General features: G+C 32.3%; 1 protein-coding gene across 1 annotated transcript in view; it reads left to right on the top strand.

Annotated features, from left to right (window-relative positions):
- Window positions 1-22,481, top strand: part of LOC122503198 — a 42,722-nt gene that overhangs the window by 5,510 nt on the left and 14,731 nt on the right. Inside the window, exon 3 of the mRNA XM_043613655.1 lies at window positions 254-490. Within this exon, the coding sequence (XP_043469590.1) occupies window positions 254-490 (237 nt within the window). The remainder of the gene's footprint in view (window positions 1-253; window positions 491-22,481) is intronic.

Raw genomic sequence — 22,481 nt, 5'->3', positions numbered from 1 at the left:
GACTTTACAACCGGTTCGGTACCATGCCGGTCGTCAGTGCTGGCACACCTCTAACTTTTCTGCCTGGGAGTATAATAATGATTCTATCACTCGGTTTTCAACACATAATTAATTTTCTAAGAAAGCATACACTTAAAAATAAAACAAAGTTTGCAACAGACACACTATTTTCATTAATAAATTACTTTAATTTATTTCCAAGTTTTTGTTAATTTATAAATTCTCTACAAAATAAAATAATCAATTTTTACAGAATGTAAACAAAACCACGGAAAAAATGGAATGTGATACTGATTTTGATAAGGAGGTACACATGCCGGAATCAACATCAATAATAATAGAAGAAAATCCTGTGAATGATATTCCATTAAAAAGTCAAAAGATTTTTTTGAGTGATGAAGAAACTGAATCTGTTTTCTTAAATGAAAGAATTCTTGACAAAGATAAGGATCATCACTCTGAAGAAATCAAGTTATCGGATGTCACCGGGGTAAATAAATTTAAAATAAAATGTTACTGTTTAAATAATTTACATTTTGTTTTTAATATTAAATGAAATATAAATACAAAAAGTTAAAAATCTTTTTTAAGATGCTTTCTAAAAGTATGAACAAATTCAATTTACATATTATAACGCTTCATTCAAATATTATTTAAAATAGGCTCATACAAATGAATAATTTTCTATGAAAGAAGAACAATTTAATATGTTTAATTACATTCTACACATATGAAAAAAAAATTTGTTAGAGACCCTACTAAAAATAAAATCAGGAATGGTCAGACAAATGGTCAGGCCGCCTGACCACTTTAATCCAGTTTTCTTACGATTCTGGATGGATCTCGTCAGAAATCTATCACAACTGATCAGGAGGAAGTTTAAGGGGATGTCAAAGTCGATGCGATTTTCCCATTGAAGCTCAATGCAAAAATCCAATAGACTTTGACATCCCCTTAAGCACCTCAGCCGTTCAAGATAGATATGAACCTCTACAAAGTTAACGATCTCACTTGTCAATGAAATGAATTTAACTTAGAAAAATTCCAATGAATTTCACATTCATAAATTTCTAAGTCCAAGTTGAACTTAGAAAATAATATTTTCTATTTTCAAATGTTGAATGAAACAGACGTCTTTTAGACACTTTAAAGACATCTAATGGCCAAGACATAGAACATGAATAGGACGTCTTAAAGACGTCTTTTTGTACAAGTCTAAAAGACGTCCGCAAAAAGACATCCTTAGGACGTCTTTTGAATAAGTGTGCCCACTGGGTAAGTACTATTCACAGTACCAATATCTCCATCTTAAGTTGAGTTTATAGCGTCAAATCGCTAGTGAGCGGGTTTACCCCAGTCTCCCCTACATATATATAATTATTAACACTAAACTAATAATTACACAAAATAATTTTTCTAGGAATATAGTTTTACTATATATTAATAATTTAAACATTTATAAAAATTGGAATATTAGAAATATTTAATATTATTAATATAATACTTATTATATTATAATTTTAATATATTATATTATAATAAACATAATAAAATATTAATATTATTAAATTAATTTTAAATATTATTATAAACAGTAAAATATAATCTTTATTAAATTTACTCTAAACATCTTAATTTTAATCTATACTTTAAAAATATAGCAAAATATTATTATAATATTAACAAAGAATTTTTTACACAAATTAATTTTTTCATTAATTTAATGTAAATTATCAATTTTAAGACAAATATTTTTATATTTGTTAATATTAAATTTCACATTAATTAACATATATCGCATTTCAATTCATAAATCTCTTTTGTCCAGTTAAAATTAATTAAAAATTTAATTATAGAAGTAAATATAACTATTTTTTTGTGTATTTATATATTTTCAAACTATCTATTATAAAAAATATGTTTGTAGTTGTAAAATTAACTCAAATCTAACATTCAACAAATAGTTCCTCAGTATTAATTTAAACGTAAGGCGCAGACGCAAGTCCCAATTGACGAATGCAGAATGTGAAACGGAAACCTTGGAAGTATCTAAAAGAATATAAAATGTTGTTGCAGGACTTGTTAGATTTTAGGGAGAACTTATTCTAAATATGATCTTGGACACAGTGGAGTTTAAAAGTGTTTAAATATCGTTTACTAGGCTCTAGTAGACTTTAAAGGATCTAAACGTACTTGTAAAGAACTTACTATGCTCTATTAGATCTTAAATCAATTCTAAATTTCCACTCGGGAGAGTTCCTTTCAAACTATCAAAAAAATCAACGTGGAAAGCAAAACATTGGAAAGCTTTTGCTTTTTTTTGCTTTTGCTTTTGTGACAAATTGTTGACATTCTTCGAACGAGTGAAAGTTGTTCCTTTGTGGTAAATAGAATACGAGTTGAGCCTTTTTTCGTCGAGAGTGTACAAATGAAAAATATCTTTAAAGTTGCAGCATCTCCACTGAAAACGAAAATTATTTCTTTCGATCAAGTTGAATCAAAAGTAGTTGCCTTGGATTTTGGCAATAAGCAATATATTTGTCTGATGCCAAATCTCTGGGAAGTTCAATAGACGTTCGCTTCAACGTTTATTAATAAATTTGTTAATCGTGTCATAATTTAAAAAAATCCTAAAAGCTGATTAACCAAAGACAGTATCAGTTAAAAATTTTTGGTAAAGCTGAAGAAGAAAATCGATAAAAGTTTCCATGAATTGATCGATCAACAACTTTGTGAAATTTTGCAACCCCGAGTCTTTTTACTTTTGGTTTCCTGGATAAAATAAAAAACCTGCATCCAAGGCGTACATCTAAGGGCAGTACTCTCATTTTCTGCATTAAAAACAAAAAAACTGAAGGTAAACACGATTATTTTGCATTTTCAGACTGTTTTTTACTATTCTAGGCTTCGTACTCATCTAATAAATTCTACTATTTACTTCTTTTTTTACGATTAACTACACGGAGAATGTTGAATGTTTGAATGTTTCGCGCGCTTGATTTGAAATCTTGAAAAGGTTAAATTCTACTTTATCAACAGAAATGTAAAGACGCGCTTGAATTTTCTTTGTGAATGTTAGTAGTTCTTTTTTTAGTCTGCGTCAAGAATGATTCAAGTTGCAATCTTTGTTTATAAAGTTTATAATAAAGAAAATTAAACGAAAATCTCGACAATTTTATTTGGACTATCTAGAGTCCCAACATTGGTCCTTCGATCAGGATAGCGATCTATGAGTACAGCGAATAAACTAGTATTCGCAACGAAACTGAAATAGCCTAGTTTTGAGGTTAACCACGTTTTTTCATCGAATTTTATCATGTCTTTGAAACAATTACGACGAGATAGAGGTTACGTGAAGGCGAAATTAAAACGTTTAGACACATTCATTAGAAGTCTTGACAGCGATGTTATCGTACCAGATAAAGAGGAACTCGATTTGCGATTGGAAAAACTAGAAGATGTTCTCAAGGAATTCAAGCACATTAACACGGCAATATTCGAAATGGCGGACGAAAACGAGGATCTCGCAGCAGATAATCAGGAGGATATAGAATTCGAGGAGAATTATATTTATATAAGAACTCAATTAAAGCAAATGGCAAGTAAGTTTAAAACACCAGAGCCAACGGTTAATGTAAGTAATAATGGTAATAATGACATTTTAACTCGTGTATTGGAACAACAAGCAGCGTTGCTTGAGCGTTTTAATATTGACAGGGTACAAACTCGAGAGTCTGACATTCAATTGCCTCAAATCAAATTACCGGAATTTGATGGTAAAATCGAACAATGGAAAAACTTTTCTGATATGTTTAAATCTCTCATTCATAACAATAAAGAATTATCTAACGTTAAAAAATTTCAATATTTGTCAACTTCAATTCGCGGAAGTGCGGCACAAGTGATTGAGGCAATTCAAGTGTCAGACGAAAATTACATGATAGCATGGAACTTATTACAAGAACGATATGACGATCAAAGGTCTATTAAAAAGAAACATATTCAATGTTTATTCGAAATTCCCAAAATTCAAAAGGAGTCTTCTGATTCTTTACGTGAATTAATTGATTATGCAAAAAAACACACTAGAATTTTACGGTCGATGGGACTTCCTGTTGACTCTTGGGATGCTTTATTAGTTCATATGATTGAATCAAAATTAGATAATATTACGCGGCGTTCCTGGGAACAACATTGCGAATCTGAAAATGCCTCAGATCAGACCTTTGATGGAATCATTGACTTCTTGGAAAAAAAATGTAAAATGCTTAAAAGATTGTTCACAGGTGTTCAAGAGAAGGTCGTATCAAAACCAGATAATTCAAGTAATCATGGTAAAATTCAAGGAAATAGATCTTCAAGTAGATTTGGCGAGAATCGCACGACAGTCGCCCTAGCTCAAAAAACAAAATGTTTTTTATGTTAAGGAGATCATTATTTGTACAATTGCGAGAAGTTTTTGTCTTTGTCAGTTAAAGATAGAATAACAGAAATAAAACGACTACGAATTTGTATCAATTGTTTTAGAGATAGTCATTTTGTAAAAGATTGTAAAAATAGTTCATGTCGCCAGTGCAACAAAAGGCACAATACTTTGTTATGTTTACCGTCGAAAAGTCACGAAAGTTCAATTACACAAGAATCTAACGAATCACAAAGTAAAAATCTACCTGTACAATTTTCACAAGAAGCAACTAGTTCGAATATGACAATTTGTCATTCACAAAGCGAAGCGAAAAAATCAAAATATAATTTAATGGCAACAGCGGTTGTTTATGCAAAACATGTTAACGGTTCTTATCATCCAATTCGAGTTTTATTGGATTCTGCTAGCGAAGCAAATTTTGTATCTTATACAGCGTGTAACAAATTAGGTATTGTAAAAAGAGATATTGTCGACAATCCAATTTCTGGCATAAATAATTCATCGAGTCATGTAAATCAAGCTTGTAATATTGTTATAGCGTCACAACACTCAAATTTCAAAACAAACGTTTATTGTTTAGCGATTCCGAAAGTAACAAATGATTTACCTTCCATTCAAATTGATATTTCTGATTGGCACATTCCAGAGACGATTAAATTAGCAGACAATCATTTTAATAAAAGAAGTCAGATTGATATGATTATTAGCGCGGAATATTTTCTAGATTTATTTAATACAGGAAAACTAAAGTTGGGCGAAGATTTGCCAGTTCTTCACAATACTTGTTTAGGTTGGATTGTCTCGGGTGCAATTCAAAGAAGCAATTCAATCCTCTCTGCAGCGTGTCATCTCCAAACAAACGTATTATTTACTCCTTTCGAAAATAAAAATCAATTTAACGACGAATTACAAAAATTTTGGGAACTCGAAGACTGTAACTTCTCAAAACAGGAATCTTTGTCAATCTTAGAGAAAAAATGCGAAGATTATTTTGACGAAACGACCACTCGAGATTCAACGGGTCGTTTTGAAGTACGTATACCACTCAAAGTAGATAGATCAGTCTTAGGTGAATCAAAAAACATTGCGATTAAAAGTTTGCTTCATTTAGAAAATCGTTTTGAAAAGAATCTAGAATTGAAAGAAAGCTATTGTGATTTCATGAGAACTTATTTAGAATTAGGACATATGCGACGAGTGGAATCTTGCGATGCAGATCCGAATGAAATAATAATTTACTTACCGCATCACGGTGTTTTAAGAATATCAAGTAGCACAACCAGATTACGCGTCGTCTTTAACGGGTCTTCAAAGACAAGTTCCGGACTTTCCTTAAATGAAATTCAACTCATCGGACCTGCATTGCAAGAAAACCTATTTAACATTTTACTACGATTCAGATGTTTTAAAATTGCTGTAACCGCAGATTTAATTAAAATGTACAGACAAGTGCTCATTCATCGAGACGATCGTAAACTACAACGAATATTATTTAGATTTTCAAAAAACGAACCCATTCAAGAATTCGAATTAAATACCGTCACATACGGTCAGGCCTGCGCGCCATACTTAGCAATTAAATGTCTTCGTCGATTAGCTACACTGGAAGAGGAAAATTACCCCAAGGCAGCAGCAGCAGTTCATCAAGGTTGTTACGTCGACGATTTTCAAACAGGTGCTGATACCGAAGAAGAAGCCATCGAACTAATCAATCAAATGATCGAGTTAATGAATTTGGGAGGATTTGAACTCCACAAATTTAGTTCAAATTCAAAGCATGTTATCGAGTCTGTTCCAGTGGAAAAACGAGAAACGAAGATCCAGTTTGACATTGACGACAACAACGAAACTATTAAGACGCTCGGTCTTCAGTGGCAGCCATCAACAGATAAATTTAAGTTCTCTGCGTGCGAGATTAAACCGATATTAACGAAAAGATCAATTCTGTCAGTTATTGCAAGAATTTACGACCCATTAGGGTTAATGGGACCAATCGTGATCGTAGCGAAAATGATAATGCAAGAAACTTGGAAACTAGATCTAAATTGGGACGACGTTGTTCCTGATCATTTGAAAACGAAATGGATCAATTACTTAAACGATTTAGATAATATTCAATACATTTCAATTCCGAGAAGAGTGTTGTCTAATGATCACGTGCAGATTTTCCTGCATGGATATTGCGACGCTTCTACACAGGCATACGGCGCTTGTATCTATTTGCAAAGCATCAACAAATTTGGAGAAACATCGACGTCACTACTCTGTTCAAAATCGAAAGTCGCACCAATAAAAGAGATTTCTTTGCCGAGAATGGAGTTATGTGGAGCAGTAACGTTGGCAAAACTCATGCATCACGTTAAAAGTGCATTGAAATTCGAAATCGAGGGAATTTATTGTTGGACCGATTCCATGATCACTTTAGGATGGATTCAAGGAGACGCGTCAAAATGGAAGCCATTCGTATCCAATCGCGTCTTGGAAATTCAAGGTCTAATTCCAGCTCATCATTGGCACCATATTAAAGGAGAAAACAATCCAGCTGATATCATATCTCGGGGTTCAACTGCAGCCAATCTGCTTAATAACGATTTATGGTGGAACGGACCAACAAATTCACCAACCGAATTTGTTGAAACCAAATTAGAAAATGATCTTACGGATTCGGAAGATGTCGAAACGGAAATTAGGCGAGAGGAACGAAAATCGATTAATGTACACACTGTATCTGAAGTTCACACAAATATAATTCTACAACTCTTGGAAAATCATTCATCTCTTTCGAAATTAAAGAGAATTCTCGCATACTGCTTAAGATTTATTCACAATTGTAAATCAAAAGTATCCGAGAAAAATACATCAAATTTAACAACTCGAGAACTACAAGGAGCTTTGGATATTTTTGTAAAATTAGTTCAAAGAAATCATTTCGAAGACGACATCAAAATTTTAGAGAAGAGTAAGGAATTAAAACTCACTAGTAAACTTCTTTCTCTATCACCATTTTTAGACAAGAGCGGAATCCTCAGAGTGGGCGGCAGGTTAGCAAAAACCGATTGGTCATTTGCAAGAAAACATCCTATTCTTCTGCCAGCCAAGGATAAACTTACAAAATTGATATTTGAAGAAGAGCATATTAGAAATTTACATGCGGGTCCCCAGGCATTATTGTCAGCAGTTCGAGTACGCTTTTGGCCATTAAGTGGAAGAAGCATTTCTCGACAAGTCGTTCACAAGTGCCTCCGATGTTTTCGAAACAATCCAACTTCGATGAATCAAGTAATGGGACAGTTACCAAAAGAGAGAGTACAACCTTGTCGACCATTTTTTTGCACCGGTGTCGATTTCGGTGGTCCAATCATCACTTTGGTTAATAAGGGTCGTGGCAGAAAAACACAAAAGTCATATATTGCCTTGTTCATTTGTTTTGCCACGAAGGCAATTCATCTGGAGGCCGTATCTGCTTTAACATCCGAAGCATTTTTAGCCGCTTTACGAAGGTTTGTTGCCAGAAGAGGATCTCCTCAGAAACTTTTTAGCGACAACGCCACAAATTTCACAGGATGCAATCGAGAATTAAAAGAAATATATGAGTTTTTGCGGAAAGAAAAAAATATTATAACGGATTCTTTGTCTCAAGAAGGAATTCAATGGAACTTTATACCACCTGGATCACCACACATGGGCGGACTGTGGGAAGCTGGTATAAAATCCTGCAAATACTACTTGAAGCGTATAATGGATTCTTCATTACTTACTTTCGAAGAATTATACACAGTTTTAACTCAAATTGAAAGTTGTCTAAACTCAAGACCAATTTGTCAACTTTCATCATGCCCTACAGACTTGGAAGCTTTAACGCCAGGACATTTCTTAATTGGAGAATCGATAAAGGAAATTCCAGATGTCAATTTACTCGATGTTCCAATGAACAGGTTGAATCGGTGGCAATTATGTCAATCATTGTATCAGAATTTTTGGAATCGATGGTCCGTGGAGTACGTCAGTTCAATGCAAGCAAAATCTAAATGGAAGACGCATGAAAAGGAAATTGCGATCAACGATCTCGTGCTTATTCGAGATGAGAACGTCGCACCGACGAAATGGAAACTTGGGCGAGTACTTCAACTTCACCCCGGTCAAGACTCTGTAACTCGTGTTGTAACTTTAAAAACTCAAAATGGACAATTAAAGCGTGCAATCTCAAAACTTTGTAAATTACCAACATATTGCGATTAAAATTATACTTCGTTAATTTAGTGGGCGGAATGTTGAATGTTTGAATGTTTCGCGCGCTTGATTTGAAATCTTGAAAAGGTTAAATTCTACTTTATCAACAGAAATGTAAAGACGCGCTTGAATTTTCTTTGTGAATGTTAGTAGTTCTTTTTTTAGTCTGCGTCAAGAATGATTCAAGTTGCAATCTTTGTTTATAAAGTTTATAATAAAGAAAATTAAACGAAAATCTCGACAATTTTATTTGGACTATCTAGAGTCCCAACAGAGAAAAATGGAGTTTGAAAAATTGGGAGTCAATATTAAAAAAACAGGACTCAGTCCAGTAATAGTACATTAATTCATTTCCATCAAGCATCTTAGGGTATTGCGTATAGTGTATAGAGGGCCTTAGTTCCAAATGTCACTGTAAACAGCATTGAAACACAGGCGAAGATTATAAGGCGCGCTGCAGTGTGCACAGTAGAGAAACTGGACTCAGTCTTCTACTTCGAAATTTTCACAATAAAGGAACGCAGGCGCGAAACCTGTCAAAATAAATGGCCGACGCGACGCGAAACAAGTGTTTCCATTTATTCACTTCGTCAATTTTATATAAAAAAACAATAACCAATCATTAAAAAAAAAGAAAAATATGTTTGAACGATCAAACGAACTTACCTGAAGTGAAGTTCGATCGTAATTATACGAACGCCTCATTTGAGATGATAATTTAAATGTAGTACCACTTCGCTCCGCGATGTGTCGCCACAACTTTAGAGTGAAAATGAAAAAGGAGGGGTGTACCTCCTGACGCCACCGTGCTCCGACATCTTCATATTGTGCAGAGTGTTTATTTATTTAAATTCTTTTTTTTTAAAGAAAAGTAAAAATTTTTTGGGGAAAAATTTAATATATGGGAAGGGTGATAACACTATGGGAGGGTTGTTATCATCTCAAACGAGGCGTTCGTATAATTACAATCGAACTTCACTTCAGGTAAGTTCGTTTGATCGTTCAATTATACTTAGCCTCGTTTGAGATGATAATTTAAATGTAGATTTTTAGAGTTAAAGAAAAATTTTTTTCCTCATTTAATTTAATTTTTGTTTATTCTTTATTGATGAGTAATGTGTTTCTTAGAACTTATAAGTGCACACAGTTGTTAAGAAAGAAATATTGAATTTCGAAAGTTTGAAAAACATAAGTATAATTATTAAGTAACAAAAAACCGTAGTTATCTATGTAACTTTCTTACCAAGGATTACGGATGATACTGTATCTTTTGGCTTAACAATTGGTCTATTGTAAAAAGTATCGAAAATTTTCGACTTTTCAGACCATCCAGCTGAAGCTTTCAGTACATTGATGCTAATTCCTCTCTGAAAAGCTGCAGATCATAATGCGTGTCGAGTACTGTGACCAGTAAATCCTTCAATTCCACTGTCCCTTAAGACGTTTTTCAGCCATTTACTGAAAGTCTGTAATAGCTACGTGAGGCTTTTTTATCGTAATAAATAGACTGTTGGTTCCTCCTCGTAAAGGTTCAGTTAGTTTTATGTAATTTTCCAGAGTAAGAGCAGCGCACCACTCTGGAGAGTCTTTGAAGAAAGGAATGACGAGTAACGGTTGAGATTTTCCTGGTTTGGATGTTTTTATTAAGCTCGAAATCCTGATTTCATATCCAGTGCTTGTTTTTGAAATGTCGTTAAGGTTTATCGATGCAAGAGTTTGTGCCCTCTGTGCTGTTGCTAGCGCCAAGATGTAACAAATTATTCTTTCACTTTAAACTTTAACAAAACGAATTTAATTAATTATTAAAAATCATTGAAATTGTTATAAAATAAATTATTAAATTGTTTAAAAATATAAATTATAGTTAAAATAAAAGATCACAAATTATTCGATTATCGTCAAATTTAATATATGATTAAAACAATCAAGTCAATATTAAATTTACATAAACAAGACACATATACATAGATATTAAATCGATTATAGTTTCAACAAAAACTTAGCGAATTTTTATACTGCCGTTTTCCTCTCCTCCAAGCCAACTCATGCATATATCTCATCCACTGGATCCAATTTCTTGCAAGATAAGATCCCAGATCTATATTGGCCAATAGGATTCTTCAAATGCCAGGATCTCAAGGATGCAGAAATGACGTCTGGGTAGTGTGTGAGATTAAATGTTGTGTCACCTTGTTTTATTACAAATCCGTCCACTTATTATTCGCCACACTAATCAATATAAACAAAAAAAATATAGATATATATATATATAAATATTAGGATTAAAACTTCGCGAATGCACTGGTTCTTTTTTATTTTTGCCTACCATCAGCGTCCTCGGCAGGCACTTGAAGCGTGGCGCGGATACAGCCGTTTGGTTCTCAGGGCGACGATCAATTAAAGTCTTGATCACCGCTTCCGTGAACCGACGCTGATTTCCCGCTAATTTGCCCGCTTTTCTTTCACACGTGGTGAGGCGTGCCGAACCGAGAACCCTGATAGGTCCCAAATTTGTCAGATTTTATATAGTCTCGACACCAGACCTCACTTCACACATCCCCAAGCTCCGGCAACCCCAGATGCATGCTGACCAGGAGGAAAGTCAATCGCTTCAAAGAGCATGGCTAAAGTGACCATATGGAAATAGTGTCAATGCGGGACGTCCTCTTATTTATATCATTTAGTAAAAAAAAGGTCATTTGCCACAAGAAAAAAGGAACAGGGAATTTGTAGGAGTAAATTTAAGGGGAATTGAGAAAGCGCGCGTCTTATGGCATTTACATATTTATATTATGCTTATTTTGTAACATTAAATCACATATTCTTCTGACAATTGAATTTTTCTTAAAATATCACGAAGTCTATCTCTCTCACTCTTATACGTTACTGTGCTAACATGTAGAGGCAGGATATTCTTAACTATTTTCCGGAATATGCAGGACATTTTATGTCAAATGCAGGACGTTTTGCGGGACGCTAGCCTTTGCGGGACAAAGGGATAAAATCCGGGACAGTCCCGCACAATCCGGGACGTATCTCGAGGAAGGACAATTTATCAAGTGGAAAAAGACTCGCCAATTTTTGAAGAACAATGTCCGTATTCCAAATTTTATCATATTTTGGTATAGGAGGTTTTGATCGAAATACTCCTTTGAAAAAACGTTATTTATATATATATATATATATATATATATGGGACGTTTCACGTCAAGCGGCCCAAAGCTGTCTCCAAAATTGTATGCAATCAAAATACAAGTTATGCACATGAAAATACTCGTCATGACATCCCCTTTCAATTGCAAAGTGGCAGAATTTAAAATTCAAAATGGCGTCCTTACTATGTCAATTAGAAGGGGCTAAACTCGAAAATAAGTAAATATATTTATTAATTACTTTTAAAAAACGATGCATAAATATTGGGTCAAATAATATTTTAATGTTTTTGGGGTCGCTGATTACGAATCTGAAGTCAGATTTTCAAAATTCAAAATGGCGGACCCAAAATGGCGGACAAATTTTTGAAAAATTAATCAAATTTGCTTGAAACTTGTTGCTCGGCGGTTTTCGAGGTCACTGATTACGAATCAGAAGTCAGTTTTTAAAATTTAGAACGGCAAATCCAATATAATTTTTTTGTGGCCTTGAAAAAGGCCGATTGTTTTAATTATTAAACTGTAATAATTTGGTGGCCTTAAAAAAGGCCGTTTGAAATAGTTTTTTTAAAATACATCCTAATCAATGTAATTTTATTTTAATATTGCATAACTGCAATAGGATGAGGTGCATTTGAATATTTAAATATTTTCAATTTTTTTTCTGGTGTTACAATGAATGAATGTGCAGATTGGATTTTTGTAACAGCAGGTGCTCGAGAAAATCTACTAGAAAGTTGTCGTTTCACTCTATCGTGTTGTTGCTTGTTGTAAAAGAAAATCTGCGAAGTCTTAATATGTTGCTTAGCCCATTGGTAAAGACTCTCTGCATTTAAAATGGCTTTATCAGGTGTGGCTTGCAAGCTTGCTCGAATGGCTTCTCTTTTCAAAATAGCTCCTATGCCATCACATGTGCCTTTTCCATGTGCTGTTGCATGGAAATGCCACTCTGCCTCTAAGTTAAAATCTTCCTTGTGGTGTACGAGATTGACAATTTGGTAGCGATTTTTATAGTGCTGCTTCGCACCATCACTAAAATAAATGACTTTACTTGCCCTTGGGCAAACCTTTTTGATGATGGGTATTACTGTCTGTTGTAGTAAATAAACTGCAGATGTGTCGTGACTGTTACAATCAGACAGTAATATCATGCTGTGGTGCTTTAATTCGCCTTCATGCTTATAATAAAAAACTACGGGATGAACTGTACACTGATCATTGTTATAATGAAATCCTTGTGCAGCATCCTGAACAACATAAGCATAGTTTTCGGAAAAATCGCACTGCACAATTACCTCATCATCTTTAAAAGTATCTTTTCTGAATTTAAAATAGTTCGAGTGATTTTTCGAAATGAAATGGTGCTGGAAAAACTTTTTAAAATCATTTGATAGAGTTTGGACATAATCTTCCACAAAAAAGCACAATTTTTTCAAATTGCATCTGTCGGTTGATTGGCAAGAACTACAAATGATTTCAGAAATATCATTTTCTTCCAAAATAGATGTAACTTTTGAAGTGAAATTTGCAACCCCGGGACATGAATTACATTCCAGAAAAAAACAAGATGGTTGAGGATTTTTACACAAATTTAATTTAAAGCAATCTTTGCAGCTTTCGATTATGATGTCTGAGTCACTTGTCAATTTTTTAAAATTTACAGCGTCAATCATCATTTTGAAATTATGATGAATGACGCAAACGCGAACACTGTGTGTGCCTGATGGACCAGCACAAACACAATTCTTTGGACGAATTTCTGCAAATTTTGACAGTCCTATAGGAAATTCAGGATATTCTTCTTTAAATTGTGTGTGCAAGACTTTAATATCCAAAAGTAAAAGTCGTTTTTGTACTTTTTCAGTCTCTCCATTTCTTTTAATAGTAACTGTGTCCTTTTTATTTAGCATTATTCGACTATTTTAGTCACACTCGTAGAAATCTTGCACCTTCTTAACTGTAAGATCGGATAATACTTAACCTTTTTTTGAATTAGGTATTGCCAAAACTCCCTCAGCATTTCTCAAAAGCTTTGCTTTTTTGCCTCCAACATGCTCCAACATGCAGGAGCTATTGCAAGTATTGATAATCGTGAAGGATCGTTTTCAGGAAGAGAAGCAAATTTCTCTTTAAGGCCACATAATAATTCTTCTAATTCATCTTCTCTCGAGAAACATTTTTTTTAAGTGGTGGTTCATCAGATTTAATTGAATTTTCGACTGAATTACCTTGGTTACATCTTGTTCTACATTCGTAACATATCCTAGCGTTCTGAGAAATTTGAGGAAATTCCTTCAATAACGCCTTCGATATTTTTCTCAAACCTGATCCCTTATGCTTTTCTCGATTAAGGGGATTGATGCATCTATCTCCGTGGACTGAACCACTAAACTGTTCTTTACTCTCCGCCATGATACAGAATAAAATTAGGTACAAAATCTGTGGATAAAACGGTTTACCTTGGTGAAAAACAAAAGCGAAATAAATAATGAAAAAATTTAACGACAGAAAAATAATCCAAACTTGTGCAATATAATTCACCTTAACAGGAAACGAATTATATAATAATTTGAAAAATATCAGTACAAAACAAAGAATAAGAAAACGAAAAAAACAAAACTTAAATTAATGTGAATGAAACTCAATACAATACTATAATAGAATTGATAAGTGATAAGATTAATCACTTAAAAAATAAAGATTATTAATTTCTTTTCTTTGTTTTCATCGCTTCCTGACAAGAAGAATTATTTCTATTATAGTATTGTATTGAGTTTCATTCACATTAATTGATGTTTTGTTTTTTTCGTTTTCTTCTTCGTTTTGTACTGATATTTTTCAAATTATTATATAATTCGTTTCCTGTTAAGGTGAATTATATTGCACAAGTTTGGATTATTTTTCTGTCGTTAAATTTTTTCATTATTTATTTCGCTTTTGTTTTTCACCAAGGTAAACCGTTTTATCCACAGATTTAGTACCTAATTTTATTCTGTATCATAGCGGAGAGTAAAGAACAGTTTGGTGGTTCCGGCCACGGAGATAGATGCATCAATCCCGTTAATCGAGAAAAGCATAAGAGATCAGGTTTGAAAAAAATATCAAAGGCGTTATTAAAGGAATTTCCTCAAATTTCTCAGAACGCTAGAATATGTTACGAATTTAGAACAAGATGTAACCAAGGTAATTCAGTCGAGAATTCAAGTAAATCTGATGAACCACCACTTAAAAAAAATGTCTTTCAAGAGAAGATGAATTAGAAGAATTATTATGTGGCCTTAAAGAGAAATTTGCTTCTCTTCCTGAAAACGATCCTTCACGATTATCAATACTTGCAATACTTGCTCCTGCATGTTGGAGTATTCGTCAGATTGCTTCCGAATTTGGTTGTTCTGAAAGACAGGCAAAAAAAGCAAAGCTTTTGAGAAATACTGAGGGAGTTTTGGCCATACCTAATTCAAAAAAAGGTAAAGTATTATCCGATCTTACAGTTAAGAAGGTGCAAGATTTCTACGAGTGTGACCAAAATAGTCGAATAATGCCAAATAAAAAGGACACAGTTACTATTAAAAGAAATGGAGAGACTGAAAAAGTACAAAAACGACTTTTACTTTCGGATATTAAAGTCTTGCACACACAATTCAAAGAAGAATATCCTGAATTTCCTATAGGACTGACAAAATTTGCAGAAATTCGTCCAAAGAATTGTGTTTGTGCTGGTCCATCAGGCACACACAGTGTTCGCGTTTGCGTCATTCATCATAATTTCAAAATGATGATTGACGCTGTAAATTTTAAAAAATTGACAAGTGACTCAGACATCATAATCGAAAGCTGCAAAGATTGCTTTAAATTAAATTTGTGTAAAAATCCTCAACCATCTTGTTTTTTTCTGGAATGTAATTCATGTCCCGGGGTTGCAAATTTCACTTCAAAAGTTACATCTATTTTGGAAGAAAATGATATTTCTGAAATCATTTGTAGTTCTTGCCAATCAACCGACAGATGCAATTTGAAAAAATTGTGCTTTTTTGTGGAAGATTATGTCCAAACTCTATCAAATGATTTTAAAAAGTTTTTCCAGCACCATTTCATTTCGAAAAATCACTCGAACTATTTTAAATTCAGAAAAGATACTTTTAAAGATGATGAGGTAATTGTGCAGTGCGATTTTTCCGAAAACTATGCTTATGTTGTTCAGGATGCTGCACAAGGATTTCATTATAACAATGATCAGTGTACAGTTCATCCCGTAGTTTTTTATTATAAGCATGAAGGCGAATTAAAGCACCACAGCATGATATTACTGTCTGATTGTAACAGTCACGACACATCTGCAGTTTATTTACTACAACAGACAGTAATACCCATCATCAAAAAGGTTTGCCCAAGGGCAAGTAAAGTCATTTATTTTAGTGATGGTGCGAAGCAGCACTATAAAAATCGCTACCAAATTGTCAATCTCGTACACCACAAGGAAGATTTTAACTTAGAGGCAGAGTGGCATTTCCATGCAACAGCACATGGAAAAGGCACATGTGATGGCATAGGAGCTATTTTGAAAAGAGAAGCCATTCGAGCAAGCTTGCAAGCCACACCTGATAAAGCCATTTTAAATGCAGAGAGTCTTTACCAATGGGCTAAGCAACATATTAAGACTTCGCAGATTTTCTTTTACAACAAGCAACAACACGATAGAGTGAAACGACAACTTTCTAGTAGATTTTCTCGAGCACCTGCTGTTACAAAAATCCAATCTGCACATTCATTCATTGTAACACCAGAAAAAAAATTGAAAATATTTAAATATTCAAATGCACCTCATCCTATTGCAGTTATGCAATATTAAAATAAAATTACATTGATTAGGATGTATTTTAAAAAAACTATTTCAAACGGCCTTTTTTAAGGCCACCAAATTATTACAGTTTAATAATTAAAACAATCGGCCTTTTTCAAGGCCACAAAAAAATTATATTGGATTTGCCGTTCTAAATTTTAAAAAACTGACTTCTGATTCGTAATCAGTGACCTCGAAAACCGCCGAGCAACAAGTTTCAAGCAAATTTGATTAATTTTTCAAAAATTTGTCCGCCATTTTGGGTTCGACATTTTGAAATTTGAAAAACTGACTTCAGATTCGTAATTAGCGACCTCGAAAACTCCAGAGCAACAAGTTTCAAGCAAATTTAATGAATTTTGAAAAAAAATCGGCCATTTTGGGTCCGCTATTTTGAATTTTGAAGAACTGACTTCAGATTCGTAATTAGTGACCTCGAAAATCCCCGAGTGAAAAGTTTCAAGCGAATTCAAGAAATTTTTTAAAATTTGTCCGCCATATTGGATCCGCCATTTTGAATTTTGAAAAACTGACTTCAGATTCGTAATCAGCGACCTCGAAAACCCCCGAGTGAAAAGTTTCAAGCGAATTCAAGAAATTTTTTAAAATTTGTCCGCCATATTGGATCCGCCATTTTGAATTTTGAAAAACTGACTTCAGATTTGTAATCAGCGACCTCAAAAACCCCTAAGTAACAAGTTTCAAGTGAATCCGATAAATTTTTAAAAATGTTGTCCGCCATATTGGATCCGCCATTTTGAATTTTCAAAATCTGATATCGCATTCGTAATCGAGTCTTGTTTAAGCTGATGAATGGGATAACTTGTGTTGAGTCCCAAAGTGTTCAGCTATGAAACTTCTAATACTATAGTGTGTACCTGTCACATATTATTCTATAAAGGAGTACTACACTGACTGCATAAATCATTTTTCCATTTTTCTCCGTGTACTATTTGGATACTTTTTTTTAAATTTGTGACACTAAAATTGAGTAATCACATATTTTCATTGACGGGTGAACTAAACTATTTCCCTTATTTCGCCCGTTGACGGGCCAAATAGCCACTTCGTTATTGTTTTTGTAAATTTTAATACTTACATGCATTTTTAAATATAATAATTATTTAATTTTTCAATTTCCTAAGTTAATTAATTAAATAAATAAATTAATTAATTAATTTATTACTATTATTTTTTGAGTAATAAAACTTTATTCTGCTATTAAAATCACTTTATTTGCAGTGTAATGCAATGAATATTTAGAATTCTACTGTACTACAAAAAAGACTTATTTTATTAAAATAAACAATGAAATAACTAATATTAATTAATTATTTAATTGAAAAAAAATCGTTACAGTAAATTTATTAATATTTGCTTCCATATTTTGTACTCAGTAATTAATTTTAACGGATCCAGCCATTAAAAAATAGTAATGAGAGAAGCTCTGAGTCAATACGGATTTGCGTGAAAACCGTATTATTAAGGCGTTTGACTTGGTACATTAAATTCCGGTTATTCCATTTAAACCTTATGTTTTTCATAGATTCGTATGATAAATGCAATCGCGTCTGTCAAATTTTATTCTTAACACTTTCTAATAATTTTTCACTGAATCGTTTCGAAATCGACATTTTTAAATTCATAACGGCTCCACTAAATACTTTTTTCTACTGGGCATTTGGGCCGTCCATAAACTTCGTCACATCTTTGAAAGGGGGGTGGAATGATAAATTTGTGATGATTTGTGACGTTAGGGGAGGATGGGTCAAAGAAATCAATAATGTCTGGCAGTGGGCCCACTTCTCCCAGCCCATCAAAGAAATCAATGATGCTCGGCAGTGGATCTACTTCTCCCAGCACATCAAAGAAATAAATAACATTTGGCAGTGGATCCGCTTCTCCTAGCAGGTCAAAAACATCGATGATGTTCGGTAGTGGACAACCATTGGCGAGGGATGTCACGCTTTAGGGGGTATACATATATATTAGGGGGGGTCTGACTAAACGTGAAACAATGTATTTTTCTCATGTGAAATTGCAAAAATTGCGTGACATCATTTGTGAACGCTCCCAAAGATAATTCAAATTTTAAACAATTTTTTTAAAAAAATGTTTAAAAGTAATTGAATTTTGCAAAAGAATTTTATTATTTATGAAAATAATTGAATTTCTTGGATGAATTATATTATTTATAAAAATAATTGAATTTCTAGGATGAATTTTATTATTTATGAAAATAATTGAATTTCTAGGATGAATTTTATTATTTATTATTATAATTTTATTATTTTATTATTTATAAAAATTATTAAAATTTTGGCAAGAATTTCATAAACATTCTTTGCAAATAATTGAATTTCAGAGAAGAATTTAATTATTCACAAAGATAATTTAACAGATTTTTTTCTAAAAATAATTAAAAGTAATTTAATTTTGCAGAAGAATTTTGATATTAATAAACGTAATTGAAATTTTGAGATGAATTTAAAAAACATTTTTTAAAATAATTTAATTTCTGACAAGAATTTTCTAACTTTTAAAGATAATTGAATTTTGCAAAGAATTTTATCAGAACTTTTGAAAATAATTTAATCTTTACGATGAATTTCATTATTTTTAAAATTTTGATTAAAAATTTAAAAGAAATTTTTTAATATAATTGGATTTCAGAAAGAAATTTTATTATTTATAAAGATAATTGACATTTTGACAAGAATTTTTTTTAAACATTTTTTAAATAATTAAATTTCGGAGAAGAATTTTATTATTTATAAAAATAATTAACATTTTAAATTTTTTTAAACTTTAAAAAAATGTTTAAAATACCTAATTAAAATAGATTCAATTTTTAAACATAACTCGCTGTATCTTCTGTAAATATTATTGAAATTGCTTGTACACCCAATAACATATATGCTTTCCTTCCGGTTTGGACAACTTTTTGAAAAGTGGTGTGCCTTCTATAAGAATGTTTTAAGTCTATGGCTTAAGTCTATGGTTTAAGTCTATTGACTTAAAACATTCTTATAGAAGGCACACCACTTTTCAAAAAGTTGTCCAAACCGGAAGGAAAGGATATATGTTATTGGGTGTAATTTTATATTCAAACGCATTTGGGTCCATAAAAGGCAACAACATAATTAAAAATTCAAAAAAAATTAATTGTTTATTAATTTTTAATTATTAATAGAGGACCATCGATAATCACGTTCCCTTATCTTTGCCGACAAAAAGTCTGTAAGGAAGTTAAGAGTTGAGCAAACTTCCAGTGAGACATTTCTTTATTACTATTTCAGGAAGTTTTCTGTAAAATTACAGAAAGAAGAATAATGAAGGCATTATTTATTGAAATATTTTAGTTTTAAGAGACAGGGCGGCGCGCAGTGAACCTTCGTCTATGTGCAGTCTCAAGTGATATTTTTTCACTGGCTCAACAGATCATGCTTTATTTCACAGGAAATCTTACTAATAAATTATATAATTTTATAAATAAATTATAAAATTTATTTAAGAAACTATTAACGTATGTAATTATTTGTAATAATTCTTATCCATTTTAGCAGAAACGAAAAACATACATTAATATTTGTAATATACATTATTGCACGCTCGAAAGCATATTTTATAATAATTCAATTAGCATTTAAAATTTTTTAAAATTTATCTATGTTTAAAAAATCTTAAATCATGTCAGCCATTGTAAAATATTTATTAATATTTTTCATTATATTAAAATACGTTTATATTTAACATGTTTAATTTTTAAAGGTAATAACTGTTACAACATGTTAAAAATTAAAAATTTTGAAGTTTAACATTTATAAAATAACGCAGTTGTAAGTAAAAAAATAACAATTAACAATTTATTACTGTGCTCAACCATTCAATTTAGAAAATTAGTTAGAAGGTTAGTTAGTAAGTTTATTACTAATTTAATTTATTAGTTAGTTAGAAAGTTATTTAGTAATAAGTTAGTTAGTAAGTTAATTAATAATTAGGTTTGTAAGTTAGTTAGAAAGTTAGTTACTAAGTAATTCAATTGATTTAATTAATTACGTACCACGGTGCCATCAACTAATCCAGCCCAAACATTCACTGACAGTCTATATTGAAAATTGCGAGGAGTAGTCAAATGAGGATTTTCCCGCGCCCAAACGTGGAAATTGTGGGTGTTCCACATATCCGCCCTTCTGAAGTGGGATTCGTCGGAAAAATAACGTTTCTCAGCATAGTTCTATCTGCTTCATGAGTTTCTAAAACCCAATGACAAAATTCTAGCCTTACGTCAAAATCTACCGGCAGTAAATTTTGAACCTTTTGATACCTATACGGATGGTACTTCTCGGCTTTCAAAGTTCTCTGAACCGAAATGTATGATAAATTTAATCTAGCCGCTACTGTCCTTATTCCTTCTTCGGGATTTTCCTGAACAAATTCTAATATCCGCTCCTCATTTTGCGGCGTTCGGGCTGTTCGTGGCGCACTAGAATTTTTGTGGTTGGGCATTAGACTTCCTGTTTGCCGCGCTCTACTAACTGCCCGAAGAATTGTTTTCCTATTAAGATAAAATTCTCTATTCGAATGAAATTCGCAAAAGAGATTTGCGGCTTCTTGTGCATTATCAATTGCCCTACCATAAAGAATAAGCATATCCGTATAGTCCGCGGCTGAATACGTGTTTTGCGGCATTTAAAAAAAACTATAAAAAATACTTTAGAAACTCAATAAAACAATAAACTGTAAATCAATAACTAAAAATATAGTATAAAAAGAGTAAAATCGAAAAATTAACAATCACTTATTTATAAATGACACAAAATAATATGAAGTTAGCAATACTTAAAAAACAATTGAACAATAAATGTAATAAAAAAATATCGAACATAGTAAATTTATTCAAAGATGTAAAAACCGATTCTTTAAAATCATTTTATATTATAAAAATATTGTTACTGTATAACTTCATTAAAAATTATTTATAATTTTTAGCTTATATTTTTCTTTAACCCTTTAACGCCCGACTTTTTTGTAGCAGTGTAATTTACGTCATTGCTCGTATATAAAGGTTTTCGAGGTCGCTGAATACAAATTTGAGGTCAGATTTTAAAAATTCAAAATGGCGGATCCAATATGGCGGACATATTTTCTAAAAACGGATTCAATTTTCTTGAAAATTGTTACTCGGGGATTTTCGGAGTCGTTAATTACGAATTATATGTCAGATATTAAAAATTCAAAATGGCGGATCCAATATGGCGGACATCTTTTCTAATAATTGATTCAATTTGCCTAAAAATTGTAAGTAGGGGGTTTTCAGGGCCGCTGTTTACTAATCCAATGTTAGAGTCTATGTTAGGCAATTGTTTTTCTATAGTCACGAATGTAAACGAACATTTAATTTTGACATCGTTTTCTCATTAGGCAATTGTTTATCGCTTTGTCACAAATGTAGATTCATATTTTATTCGGATCGCGTTCTCATGTTAGGCTTTTGTTTTCCGATTTTCACAAATATAGTCAAGCGTTTTAGATTGATTTCGTCTTTGCGTTAGGCATTTGTTTTTCTGATTATTACGAATATAGAAATGAATATTTCATTAATCATTATGATGCCGGTTTTGCGTTAGGCAATATTTTTTCACATTGTCACGAAGGTAGACGAACTTTTTATTCTGATCTCGTTTTTATTTGGACATTTTATACACTTAATTGAAACCGCTATTTTACATTTTAAAAAATTAAAATCAAAATCGTAATCAGCGACCCCGAAAACCCCCGAGTAACAATTTTTTAGGCAAATTACATTAGTTTTTAGAAATGACATCCGCCA

Source organism: Leptopilina heterotoma, unplaced genomic scaffold (assembly GCF_015476425.1).
Source record: "Leptopilina heterotoma isolate Lh14 unplaced genomic scaffold, ASM1547642v1 Lhet_247, whole genome shotgun sequence".
NCBI lineage: Eukaryota > Metazoa > Arthropoda > Insecta > Hymenoptera > Figitidae > Leptopilina > Leptopilina heterotoma.
This window is presented reverse-complemented; position numbering and strand designations above follow the sequence as displayed.